The sequence below is a fragment of the Callospermophilus lateralis genome, chromosome 7 (assembly GCF_048772815.1).
Source record: "Callospermophilus lateralis isolate mCalLat2 chromosome 7, mCalLat2.hap1, whole genome shotgun sequence".
In the NCBI taxonomy this organism is placed as follows: domain Eukaryota; kingdom Metazoa; phylum Chordata; class Mammalia; order Rodentia; family Sciuridae; genus Callospermophilus; species Callospermophilus lateralis.
The window spans coordinates 37,611,646-37,625,781 of record NC_135311.1 but is presented as its reverse complement, the minus strand read 5'-3'; the positions used below and the strand labels follow the sequence as shown (position 1 = coordinate 37,625,781).

At 34.0% G+C, this 14,136-nt stretch overlaps 1 protein-coding gene across 1 annotated transcript in view; it reads right to left on the bottom strand.

Moving 5' to 3' along the window:
* Positions 1-14,136, bottom strand: part of LOC143404181 (myomegalin-like) — a 69,616-nt gene that overhangs the window by 46,023 nt on the left and 9,457 nt on the right. Inside the window, 6 exon segments of the mRNA XM_076862472.1 lie at positions 3,954-4,081; positions 5,513-5,625; positions 6,612-6,749; positions 6,980-7,096; positions 11,215-11,306; positions 13,965-14,046. Of these exon segments, the coding sequence (XP_076718587.1) occupies positions 3,954-4,081; positions 5,513-5,625; positions 6,612-6,749; positions 6,980-7,096; positions 11,215-11,306; positions 13,965-14,046 (670 nt within the window).

The following is a 14,136-nucleotide window of genomic DNA, read 5'->3' as shown; positions in this document are numbered from 1 at the left end:
GTGTTCTAAGACTATAACTTTAGGTAAGCCAATCAACCTTTACTTCTTTAAAAAAAAGGAATAATTTTAGTATAATGTGACCTGCTTCTTCTTTCCCTAATCAGAAGATTCCAGAAGCAACTCAAAACTCAAAGTAGAACTGAAATTAACAAAATGAAAACTGAACTGTTTTGAAACTATGACTCAACTTCTTACAACCCCCACACTAAACTAGGAGCATAAATTACCATAGAAGTGATAGGTCTTTTAGGCGTAAGTCACTCATGAATAAACCAAGTAAAATATATTAAAGAATCTTATAAGGAAGCTACTTTTTGTGGCTGAGATCCTATACGGGTTTAGATTTTCTTCATCCTTAATAGATTTTTTTTAACCAATTATGATATAATTTAAAAATCTTTTAGAATTATGAACAAGAAAAATGTACTAAGATACAGAGGTACTAAAAATATTGCTGTTGTCTACAACTGAGTGAAGAAAAGTTGCTGTGGCAATGGATGGGTTGAGGGTAAAGGAAACAGGGGATAAGAGTATACCCTCTCAAAGTAAATAACTAAATAGCTTTAAAAAAAGACCAACAGACAAATGTTGACGTATACTAGTCTCTAATAATCATTAGATTTCAATAATATGATTTAAACCTGCAGTAGAGCGGCTAGGTAGGTAGCTCAGTCACACAGCACTTGCCTAGCATGCATGAAGCTCTATAGTGAATCCCTGCACCAAAAAAAAAAAAAAACAACAAAAACAAAACCTAAACAAACAAAAGAACCGCTCAAAAAACAAACTAACAAAACTTTCATAAGAGTTTAAACATGTCAGAAGGACTTCCATTTCAATCATTAAAAAATACCCTTAGAAGTCCTTTTTAACTCTACAGTTCTAAAAACTATAAACTTTATCTATCCTGATCCCTTTTAACCATTACTTTGTGGACTTACATCATTCAAAAGAAAATGTAAGACCAATGAAATCTATCAATATGGATTTTTCTAAATTTAAGTTCTGTTTCTGATTAAAAATGGCGTAAGTGGGCTGGAGATATAGCTCAGTGGTACCGTGCTTGCCTAGCATTCTCAAGGCCCTGGGCTTGACCCGAGTAAAACCCACAAACATACATACACACACACACACACACACACACACACACACACACACACATGGCACTCCAGGTTTACCTAAAATTATTGTAATGCTGAAAAATGCCTGACAAAAGTAGAGTAATTCAGAAGACCCTGTGTTTCTAAAGAGAGAAAAGAAGCACATTATATAATACTAAATGACAATATGAATGATGTGTCCAATCACAGCTATATGTGAGTTACACAAAAATGTTCATCAGAATTGTTCTCTAATCATAATATGTTATATTATCATGTCATCAACAACTAAAAAAATATTTTTAAAAAATGTGAAAGAAACAGTGTCATGTGAAAAACAGAAGTATAGAAGAAAAATTATGCTCCATCTAGCTTAGAAAAGAAACTCAGACATTTTTAGGGTACTAAAACCCTAAATCCCTGCTCACTTCTTACCATGTTTAAAGCAACTAAAATCTCTGCTTCTAATCTAGGAAACAAATATCCACATACAGCAAGCTCTTTCCAAGTAGCACTATTTGCAAGCCTCAACCCAATCAAAACTAGAAACTTAGTATTAGATTTTAGTTACATTTATGGTATCAAAATAAAATTCAATGTATTCTTCTATCAATCCACTCTCACTGGAGGTTGATAGAAGCAGTGATTATTAACATAAATTACTATAATAACTATGAGCCATTAGAACTGAAGAATCACTCACAGTTAAAACTTAACAGTAGACTTAGAAAGCTTCCTTGGTCTATTAGTAAAATTAAGAGAAAAATTTTCCTAAATGCCTTGTTGTAATAACATGAGAAACTACTCTTCAATAGGTTGACATTTCTTTTTTTAAATTTATTTTTAATTTTTTTTAAGTTTTAGGTGGACACAATATCTTTATTTTACATTTATGTGGTGCTGAGAATTGAACCCACTGCCTTGTGCATGCTAGGCGAGAGCTCTACCACTGAGCCACAACCCCAGCCCAGGTTGACATTTCTATGCTCAACTCCACTATCTGCTTTCTTACTTGGAGAAAGCTACATAAAGTTTTGTACAGAAAAGCATCTCTTACAACCGGGAAACTAAGAATAGTGAGTGGTTATGCTTATACTTCCTCTCTCTTTCCCATTGACTCCCTTTTCCTCTCAAGGCCATTAAAAGTGAAATGGCATCACCAATAAGAGAAAAGTTTATGACTACCAATCTCTGCAAAACCACATAATCAAAATATTCCAGGTGTTTCTCTGGTAGAATACATCCTCCCTGTCCATGTTACATCAATTGACACTGTTACAGGCACAGCTAAGGCTACAGAATCCTTGATGAATATTAGACTGTAATGTAAGCCATGTCAGCATACAAATGTGAAAGAAAAGGGCTGGGGCTGTAGCTCAGCGGCAGAGTGCCTGCCTAGCATGTGTGAGGCACTAGGTTTGATACTCAGCACCACATAAAGGTATCATGTCATCTACAACTAAAGAAAAAAATTTAAAAAATATGAAAGAAACAGTTTCACGTGAAAAACAGAAATAAAAATTATGTTCCATCTAGCTTAGAAAAGAAACTCAGACATGTTTAGGGTACTAAAACCCTAAATCCCTGCTCACTTATTACCATGTTTAAAGCAACTGAAATCTCTGCTTCTAATCTAGGAAACAAATATCCACAGAAATAAGAAACCTCCTGGTGCTGAATCCACAAAACTCCATAGTAATCTTGGTTACTTTTTATACTCTTGACATTTAAAATACCAGAAATACAATCCCAAGTACCTTTTCCTTCCACCTGTCATGTTGCCACATGAGATCACCAAGACACTGACTAAAACCCATGAATACAGATCAGTGACATTTCATTCTAAACTATTTGAGCACTTAAAAGCCTAGAGCCCATTACTTAATATAGAGAAGTGTATGCATACTAGATAGTGAAAAATAAAGGACTCCAACTAGTGCCACTACTAAATGGAAATACAGAAGTGATACTCTTTTCTACAAGTTATTTGGCAAAATACTGATTGTAAACAGGGATATTACAGTAACAATTATCTTTGTATACTGAGAATTCTGACAATGGAAGACTTTTCTGAACTAAATGGCATGTCCCTGGCTTAAAAGAAAACCTAAAGGGATCAACAAAGTTTTAAATAGAATTTAATATTTAACTATCTAATTTCACCTCTGTTGATCAACAGTCAACTCTGAAACAATATTAGAGCCAAAAGTTTATTATAAACACTTTAACAGGTTTTGCCTCTGTTTCTTAAGTTGGGCTAAAACTACTCTCCTGATTTTGATTACGTTCTGATATGGATTATCACTTTTGCAAAGTCATTCTTATGAACTCAATCTTTCTCTTTCTCATCTTGAAACTTTCATTTTATTCTTTTATTGGATTTTAAAAATGTTCTCAAAGAGCAGGAGTTGATTGAATGGCAAAAATAATACACACACATGCATTTATGACATGATATGGAACATATGAAATGGATTGTGAAAGTGGGGAAGGAATAAACTTTATTGGCCCATAGAAGGGATGAGGGAACAAGAAGGAAGGGCTGGGAAAAAAATGAGTATGTGTGGGGAAACTAAAACTGAATGATTTAAATGTGCAAATACACTTTATTTCCAACAATCAATGGAGAAGTAGATTTGTACATAAGATACAGGAGGCTAAAGTGAGTTTCACTTTGTAGTTGATGCTACTTGTACCAGCTCTATCATTAGTAAGTCACCATTTAATTCTGCCACATCAGACAAGGCTCCCTCTGGTTAGTGTAAACAGGTTTTCCATCCTGGGATGCAGTGTGACCCGCCAGCGCTCAGAAGGCATGCTTGTGATGAACTTGCACACCTTCCAGTTCCCCACCTCCAACGGCGGCCAGGGTCTCCAGTCTGCTTAAGCGCTCCAGGCTTCTTCCAAGAATTTCTTCTAGCAGACTGTGTAATACCTGGGCCCCTTCGAGTTCCACCTGCAGAGTTCAATCTCTCTCAGAGCTGATTGAACATGCCACATAGAAGGAAAATGGATTAGCCATCAACTGTAACAAGTCCACTTATGTTTCCAAAGAGCCATCAATGCTACTGTAGACCGTGAGATTTTCTAAAGTACTGTTCTCCAGGACATCATAAATGAATGAGCTCTTTGGTGCAGCACATGCAGTCACTACTGGTAGATTTGCAAGGCCTCTTCTTTCTTCAAAGCCTGCCCCTTTAGGCCAGATTCTGGACAAATCTCAAATAAAATATAGTTCTATGATTGCTCTCACCCTCCTACAGGCCCCATAAGAGAAATTTCATTATTAAAAGCTTTTATTTCTGAAAAACTAAAACCTAGGAAAAAATTAAATGTAAACTGAAAGGGATGAGGATATAGCTCAGTTGGTAGAGTGCTTACCTCATATGCACAGGCCCCTTAGTTCAATCCCTAGCACCACAAAAAAAAAGTAAACTTGCTTCCATGATTACCTAAAATTATTGTAATGCTGAAAAATGTCTGACAAAGGTAGAGTAATTCAGAAGACCCTGTGAAGCAAGACTGAGCCAAGTAGAATTGCTGAGGATAGCTATTTTTTACCAAAATGGACAGTGTTCTGAAAACAAATCCAGTTCATGAAGACTAAAGATCCAGGGGTTCTTTAAAAAGAAAATATTTTTAAGCCCAGCAAGAATTTAGAAGAAATGGGAATAATAAAAAATTAAAACTGTGAAAGAGAAAAAAGGATTGGGAGAGAAAGTGAAATGGGGCGGGGGGAAGGTAATAGAAAATAAACACAAAAGACAAAATATACATGACCAAAAATCAAGAGGTACAAGAAAATATAATCATCATGATGGTTATCGATGATTCTGAGGTAATATTAGGTATTGCAATGAATGTATTACCTTCAATGATATTCAATGATACTAAACTAATATCTGAGTCCTTTATAGCTGTACTTTTATAATAGAACAGCCTTTAACAGGACACAGAGCAGAGAAAAGAAAGGAAAATACACCAAATGCTTACTATACGCAAGGCACTGTTTAGAAGCCTAAGCTGTCTTCTCATTTAATCCTCACAGTAACTATGTGAAACACACACTATTCCTGACAAGATTTAGACACTGAGGCTTATTGCCATCTACGCGGCAAATAACGAAGTGGATAGCTTTCTTTTTCTCTCTTCTTTGGTATTATTAGCATCTGCACTTAATAAAGAATAGAAGAAATGAAAAGAATAAAAGGATTTTTTTTTAAAAAAAGGGAAAAACAAAGTTGGGCATGACAGCATATGCCTATAATCTCAGTGACTCGGGAGACTGAGGCAGGATCATCACAAATTCAAGGCCAGCTTCAGCAACTTAGTGAGATTCTGACTCAAAAATAAAAATAATAACAATAATAATTATTATTATTATTTAGTAAAGGGAAAAGTTACTCTCTTACCTCTCTGGATGGGCATGGAACTTCACCAGGCTGCTACAGAACTGTCTCTCAGCTTGTAAGGCCTCATTGAGTCGACTCTTTTCATCTACTAGTCCTTCTAGCATCAGCAGCAACTGAAGAAAGAAAAGAAGCAACATACAAATGGAAAAGTGAGACATGAAGCCAAGTTTATCCTGAAAAAGAAAAAAATGTATTTGCACATACTCTGACCAAAAAGTCCCAGTCTTTTATTACTTAAGATCTCTGTATTATCTTACAGTTTTAATCAATGACACAATATCATTTTATATGTTAGCTGAATTCAAATATGAGTGCAAGAAAGAAAAAAAAAAGGAGACAAAAGTCAGAAGCATAGGAAAGAAGCCCAAAAAACAGTGAGAAAGGATAGGTAAGAGGGAAACATACAATAGGACTTTCTAGTTTTCAATGTTGGAAATAAACATTTATTGAGCACCTTTTAATATGACAGACTCTGTTCTAATTCTAGGGAAAAGCTTACTATCTAGTGGGAGGAAAAGACATCCATCAACATACATATGTTCTTGTGAGATATACTACATGACATAAAAATAATGGGCTATGATAATGTGTAAATAGCAGAGATGTTTAAGCTAAAATTAAAGCTGGAGGGGGGATGAGAAGAACAGTTAGTGAGAGTAATAGTAATGGATGTAAAGCATAGGTAGATAAATCTTTTTGAAAAAATTTGGCATTGAAAAGGTCAAGCATAAAGTAGAGCTACAGAGGAACTCAAGGCAAAGGAAGGGTTGTTTCCTCTCTTCCTTTTTTAAATTGGGAGTTGTCTGAACATGGCTAAATGCAGGCAGATGATAAAGAGTTAATTGAGAGAGAAGTGACTTATGTTTGAGAGTGAAGGATAACTGACAGTATGTGTCCAAAAGCAACTGCTACTCCTTTCAGAACTATAAAGGTTAGAAATAGGCATGTATGACTGCAACTGAGCAAGGTACTGTGGAGTATGGATTCTCTATGAAGTACCATCAGTTGACCTAGACTTTTTTCAAAAGTAGTTGAGATTGACAGTCTTCATATTGCTTATTTCAAATAAAATAATAAAGTCTGCATTTCAATAATTTACCTGTTGTCTTTGGTTTCCTGAAATTTCTTGAACCTGGGATTCTACTGAAGCAACTTTTTCTTGAAGAAGTAAAACTTCTTGTGTCAGGCGTTCCATAGCTGGTATGTCTTCAGGATCAACCAGTTGCATTTGCAGGACCTAGAAATTAAAAAAACAAATAATAAGTATAGATTTTAAAATAGTAATAAAAGCTGTTCTAGCAGAGGGGCAAGGGAACAGATATTCTTGAAATAATCTACTACACTTTCAAGTGGGATATTGATAAGCACTGGCCAATGGACCAACTGTATCCACATATTGTTTGAAGATGCCCTACAGGTAATCTGAATTCCAACACATCCAATAGTCTTTAAAAACCTTTGAAAGACTTTTATGAGGTCTTCTTTTACCTGTATGTTCCTGGTCAATGACTCCAGATCAGCAGCCTGCACCTGTAGCTCTTCATCTTGTACAGCCATCATAGACTGTAGAGCAGAAAGTTTCATCTGGGGACAGAAGAAACACTGGAGTCAGCAGGTAGAGGAAACAACAGCTGTGACATTTACATTTCAACAATGAGGCAACTGCTTTTCATATCACATCACTATCAGCCAATAATGCAAAAGAAAACAAGAACATGAATAAAGCTCTACTGGAACAAATCAATAAACCACACAGCATGGTACCAAATGTTGTTTCATGGGAAGTTGTAATGGTTGTTTTTAATGGTTTTCCTCTACTTGAGTTAACAGTATAAAACCATCAAATTTATTTAATTTAACCATATTTATTATGACACCTAAAAACTGGTTATCTTTAGCAGAAGTAAAAGATGAAATTTTTCTTCATATAAGTTCCTTAGCTAATAGATTAAAACATTATAGAACACCTCCATCATGCAAAACTTAATGAATTAATAAATAAGGCATCAAACAAAAATAGCTGCTAACATCAGAGATCACTAAATATTACATGCTTCCTACTAAACATGCTACCACCTACAATGTAATCTTACACACAGCACTGTAGGCCCTAAATTTTCAGTGTTGTATTTTCCTTCCCTCCTCACTAGAAAATTATAAACATTGTTATAACAAATTTATTAAAAATTATGATAATAATGATAGCTGAGTTGTTCTCACAAACTCATCGATCTGGCTAATCTACTTCTTGTCCTTCAATATCATCCACTTTTCTCCTTATTCTTCACTTTCTAGGAATACAAGACTTTTTCTGTTCTTGTAACACAGACTCTTGATTCATGGGCTTTATACCTATTACTCGGTCTGCCTGAAATATCTTTCCCAAGGATGCTTCCTTCCCATCCTCAGGACCCCAGTGTCACCTGCTCAAAGAAGTCTTCTTTGACCACTCCCGTTAAGGTGGTCCCCATCCATGTTACTTTCTATCACTTTTTTTTGTATCACTCATTTTAATTTTCAATTATAATATTATAATATTTTAAAATGCTTATATGAGCAAATATGTCAAGGAAATCTTATGTTTATAATTTATAGTATCTAATGGCATAATTATTATAACATATTGTAATTTATAATATAACATGTTTCTTGTCTTTTATCTCTCTGGTAGAAATTACACAGAGCCAGAATGGGACACTGTTGATATTGCTCACTACCTCAGCCCTGCACTAGCTTACAGAAAGTAACCCATATATGAATGAATGAACAAGTGAACAGATGAATCCTCACAGAAACCCTATGGGGCAACTACTTTTCAATTTACAGATAAGGTGACTTCTACACCTCAAGTTACAGATGAGGTGATTCAGACCGAGAGAAATTAAGGAACCAATTCAAAAATCACAGAGCTAGTAAGTGGCAGATCCAGAGTATGAACTTGTGGAAGCAAACTTGATTCACTAGGTATAATGTCTTTCTTGTAGGTACCGTATATCCATATAATCTTTACGGCAATGGCAAGTTATTTTAAGTAAATATTTTAAAGAACTATTTTAAGATAATCTTTAAAAATTCAGTGGAACAAGTGAAGAGAGATGGTAGAGAAGCCAATTTAAAGTATAACTAAGCTTCCTAAAGGAAGCAACACTTCTTCCTTAAGCACATAAAATTTAAGTCAAAAGTAAGAAAAATTTTATTCGTGTATCTTCTAATTCCATCAATGCTTGCAGTATAAACATATGGGCTCATAATGATTTAGTAACAGTTATTTGATAGTTTTAACTACCTTTATTTTCCTTCCATGCTGAAGAAGCTCAATTAGTGTAACTCTTGACCTTTCTTTGCCCCCAATTAGGGGGAGGGACTTGACTTATCTGTACACAGTGGAAGAATAAACCAGGCCTGCTTGGCTCTCCCCACTTCCTCTCCTTAGAAGACACTGGCCTAAAGGAAGACTATTTTTTTATCACTGTTTCTCTAAAGGCAGTTTGTTGCCCACCACGGAGTAGTCTGCCAGGCCCAATGCTGCCTGTGACTGAGCAGGTCAATTACCAAATCCAGGTCCAACATCGGTTATTACATTAAGGTTTCTAAGACTCTGTCAGTATTAAATCTGATAAAGCTTCAGGCTATCTGCCACCAATTTGTTTTATTTCTCAATTTATTCAGAGTTGGGTATGGAAAAAGGGGTGCTATTTATCAGACCTTCTTCAAAGAGATAGATAGATAGATAGACAGACAGATAGAAAGATAGATAGACAGATAGATACAGACATCCAGGTACTTGGTTCCATTGAAGAAAAATGAAAACAAGAAGAAGAAAACATTTTTACAGCATGATAAAAGGTCTGCAGGTAAGACTGACACAGGTTTTAAATCTTGGCATAAACTCCTTTACAAGGCATTTAAACTAATGATTTCCTCAAGTGTAAAATGGGAATAACATAGCTACTTTCCAGGGCTACATAAGAAATACAGAAAATATTTTACAAGTACTTGGCACATTGCAGGGAGTTAATGAAGTAACTACTGCCGCATCTATATACTACTATAATATCAAGACAGGGAATATGGGAAAAATTGCATAGCTTTTGGTAAATACCTCATGTTAGATGGAATGTGGAAATACATTTATATGTTATTGGACTTAGAAGAGGGTAATGGATTAAGGATTCATGAAGTTAAGCAATGACTAAACATCATTCATTCAAAATATTTATTCATAAGCATTATAATTTTACGATCATGAAAACAGAACAGAATCAAAAAGTAACATTACTCTGGATTTGGTACATATGAGAAAAACAGAAATAGTATGTGAAAATTAAAATATCTGACATGAATAATCAATCAATGGCTAAAGTAGAGGAAAAAAGGGAAAGGACTAGGGGATTTAAAAACTAATTTTTTAAATGCCATGTATGAATTGGTTTATAAGCAAAAATATGGTAATGAAATCAAAAGGTATAATAAGACAATTTCATCATAAATATAAACAGAGATTTTATATTATAGATCAAATTACAGCAAAAAGGTAGAAAAAGCTAGGAACTTAGCTAGCTAACTTAACTTAGGAACCCATGACATTGACTTTTTTTTAAAAAATATTTTTTGGTTATTGATGGACATCTATTTTATTTGCTTATCTATAGGTGGTGCTAGGAATGAAACCCAGTATCTCACACAGATGAGGCAAGCACTCTACCACTGAACTACATACAACTCCAGCCCCTGACTGACCTTTTAAAATAGATGCCATAGCAACATGTGTTTAATTTTTGTCTGTAATGCTATGTTGTAGCCCTAACATGTCTTCTACATCATAGCTGGACATACAACTGGCTGTATGGGGAAGACAGAGGAAGGATTTCTATAAGACTGACAGGTTTCTTCTAAGAAAATGGATGAAAATTACTGATAGAAATAGTTCATGCATAAGATGGGGAAGAGTATCTATTCCAAGAAATGACTTCTTAGAAAGAAAGTATTTGGAGACACAAAAGACTTTGAGTCTAAATCTTAGCTTTGGCATTTATTAGTTAGGACTAATCCCTGTCCCATTAAAAAAATAAATAAATTAGTGTTTCAGCTTTTCCATCTATAAATAAGTCCAATGCGATCTATTTTGTGTAGAGTTGTGAACACTAGCATTAATTCAAGAATTCAGCACAGTCTAATGCATATAATGAGTACTCAATAAATATTATTGCTCATACTCAAATTTCTCTTGTTTAATGCTTCTAAACTATAATTCCATGAGTCTAATGTCATAATTCTAAGCAGCAATAACATAGCATTTCCTCTTTTCACAAGTGTTTTACAATTATTTTCTTACAGTTATCAATGGGTATAAAAAAACTTCATTGTTTCAGTCATTAAAAAGCTTTAAAGGTCCCCATTATAAAAATAAGAGGATCTTATTGGATAAAATATATAGTATGTATGCATATATTATATATATATCTTAATTACATATATTATTATATTATATACAATATATTATCTATATCTTACATATACATTTTTTATATATAAACACACACACACACACAAAATGATTTATATTTTTTTTCCAAAAAGAAAAAAGGTATACCTTATATTTGAACTTAGATATTATACTTAGAGAATTGTACTTTTAAATATCAACTATTCTGGGGAGGGGGAACAGGAATTTGGAAATTAGCCTTGACTATAAAACTCACCTGACTTTCTCTTTCTTTTTTAGTCATAAGTACAAGTTCCTCTTTGGCATTAATCAGTTCTTTCTCCAGTCCTGCAACTGTGTCCAAGTCTCCTAAAATGAACACATAGTGCCAGTTTTAATCACTCAAAACATGTAATCTCTGCTGCCTCATTTTTGAGAAATTTACTTGGAATATGCATTCCAGCAATTAAGAAAAAATACACACACACAACACACACACACACACAGGTTTTTTTATAGCATTATTTATAATAGCAAAATATTGCAATCACCCTACATTCGAGAGAGAAAAGATGGAATCAGCTACAGTATATTCACACTAAGGACTATATATATACAGCTATAAAAAAGAATGAGGAAGTTCATGAACTTATATGAAGCAATTTCAAGGATATGTTAACTGAAAGAAGCTATGTTCAAAAGAATACTTCTATCTGGAAAAGGGGGAAATATGTGACACACACATACAAATTATGTATGCACATGATTCATCTGTTTATTTGCAAAAAGATATTTATTAAGGAGATCATAGAATTTAACAATTTACCTTCAGAGAATGAAAAAAAACATGAGAGAAAAGATTGGAAAGCAGATGGGACTTCTGAGAATATCTTTTTCATATATTTGACTTTTTTAACTGTGTTAATGTTAAATTTTGAATGTATTTGACAATAATAGGACAGAAAAATCTAAAATTATGGAATACAGAAGTACATATTATAATAATTTGTTAAAAGACACAATCCACTTACACAACAAATGGAGTGGGAAGATAAGGGCAAGATAACTCTTTTTTGTAAAAGAATTTCATAACAGATAAGAGAAAAAAATTAAGAACTAGGAAATTAATTTTTAAAAGTTCAAGCAAGGTTTAAAGAATGCTAAAGCCACTGACTATTGGGAAACACAACTGTCAGCATCTCAAGCTATCAGCCTGTAGAGCACTTACTAATTACAAAGGGGAAAATGAACCTTTACAATGAAGAGATCTGGCACACATTACAACCTTAACCAAAGGATGAAATTTGTTACCACTACATAAAAAAATTTCCACATTTGATGATCTGATACTTATTCCTGTATATCCAATTATTCAACTTGATGCAAACTGACCAATATGCATTAATGGGATACACCCAGAAAGACATCACTCATTTCTTGACAAAAATTTTTAACCTGAACCTAACCATGAGGAAACAATGATAGACACTGTTCTGAATTCTTCAAAAATCCTAATGTTGTAAAAGACAGGAGGAAAAAAGTTGGAAAACTGTTCTAGATTAAAGTAGACTGAAGACAGGACATCTAAGCATAATGCATGACCCCTGGTGGCAAGAAGAAGCAACTACAGAAAATGTTATTGAGACAATGAGAATTCTAAATATGGATTATATATTTAGATAGTAAAAATACATTAAGGTCAAATTTCCTAAACATGATAATTACATTGTAAACATGTAGGAGAATGCCTTTGTACTTAGAAAATACTTGCTGAAATATTTACAGATCAAATGTCATGATGTTTATAAGAAATTCAGAAAAAAAGCATTATATCTATATATGTTGGGCACATGGAAAGAAATAATGCAAATGTGGCAAATGTTAACAATTGATGAATCCTAATAAAAATGTATATGGGTATTCACTACACTATTTTTGCCTCTTTTCTGTAGGTTTGAAATTTCTAGAATAAAAAGTTGGGGGAAAGTATGTTTTTTTCTGCTATCATATATACCTAATTAAAATAAATAAATAAATTTTAAAAAGAAAAAGGCAAATATAAAGTAAATTACACAAATCTAGCATTCATTATTTTGGGGGCAATGCAAAGGTTTCTTGTTAGATAATGAAACTTTTGCAATTTTTTCCCACAGAATCATCTAATACCATACACTATAATACAGATGCAAACTTTCTACATTCTTGATGACAAAAGAAATCACAAGTTAATTGTTTAAGTTTACACCCTTTCTGGTTCCAGCATTATAATCCCTACCTCATTAATTATCACCAGTGGCTACTTCTGTAATTCTCTGGGAAATAGCTTCCTTAAAGCTACCCTAAATACCAACCTTTTGCTCTGTAAAAGCAGAAACTCCAATCCAAGGTTTCTACTTTAGTTTTGCTCCCACCATGCTTAGAATGTGATTGTCTTTGGGGAGTTCAAGCCCTTCAGCCATTCCTCGGATAAGGTTGAGTTTGGAAAATAATTCAGTTATATTGTCCCTCCTAACGCTTTAATGTAAGTGTTGTCAAGTTACTATGAGCACCCCACTATTGAAAGATATCCAGTAGAATGTATCAGTTCCATTGGTCCTACTGTGCAGGTTTGGAAATACTATTCCAGCATTTCTGAATCCCTGCAAAACTCTCTCAAAAGGAGAATTAGGATTCATTTTCCTTGGAGTAAACTGTGAACTCTTTTTTTAAAAAAATATTTATCGTAGTTGGATACAATATCTTTAATTAATTAATGTATTTTTATGTGGTCCTGAGGATCAAACCCAGGGCCTCGCCTGTGCTCGGTGAGCACTCTACCACTGAGCCACAACCCCAGCCCCAACTGTGAACTCTTATCAACATAAATTATGGGCATTTCTTCTCAGAACTTACATGTCTCCAGCCTTTCAGAGGAATCCAAACATTTTTTTTTTCTGTTAAAAGAAAGAGTTGTGGCCAAACCTATTAATATTAAGGTACAGGAAGGAAAACAAAAGATCTTTTTATGAAACAAAATTTGATACTTACCTAATGTGGACCTGGGAATGCTGGCATCCTCTTTAGCAGGCAAGGAAGTCCTATCATTTCTGGAGGGTATTTGCATTGATGCCTAAAAATTGGAATAGTTGGGGAATTTAGGAAGACACAGGAACTATGATCACAATGGCAGGACTTGCAATATTCTCACACAGTTTCACAT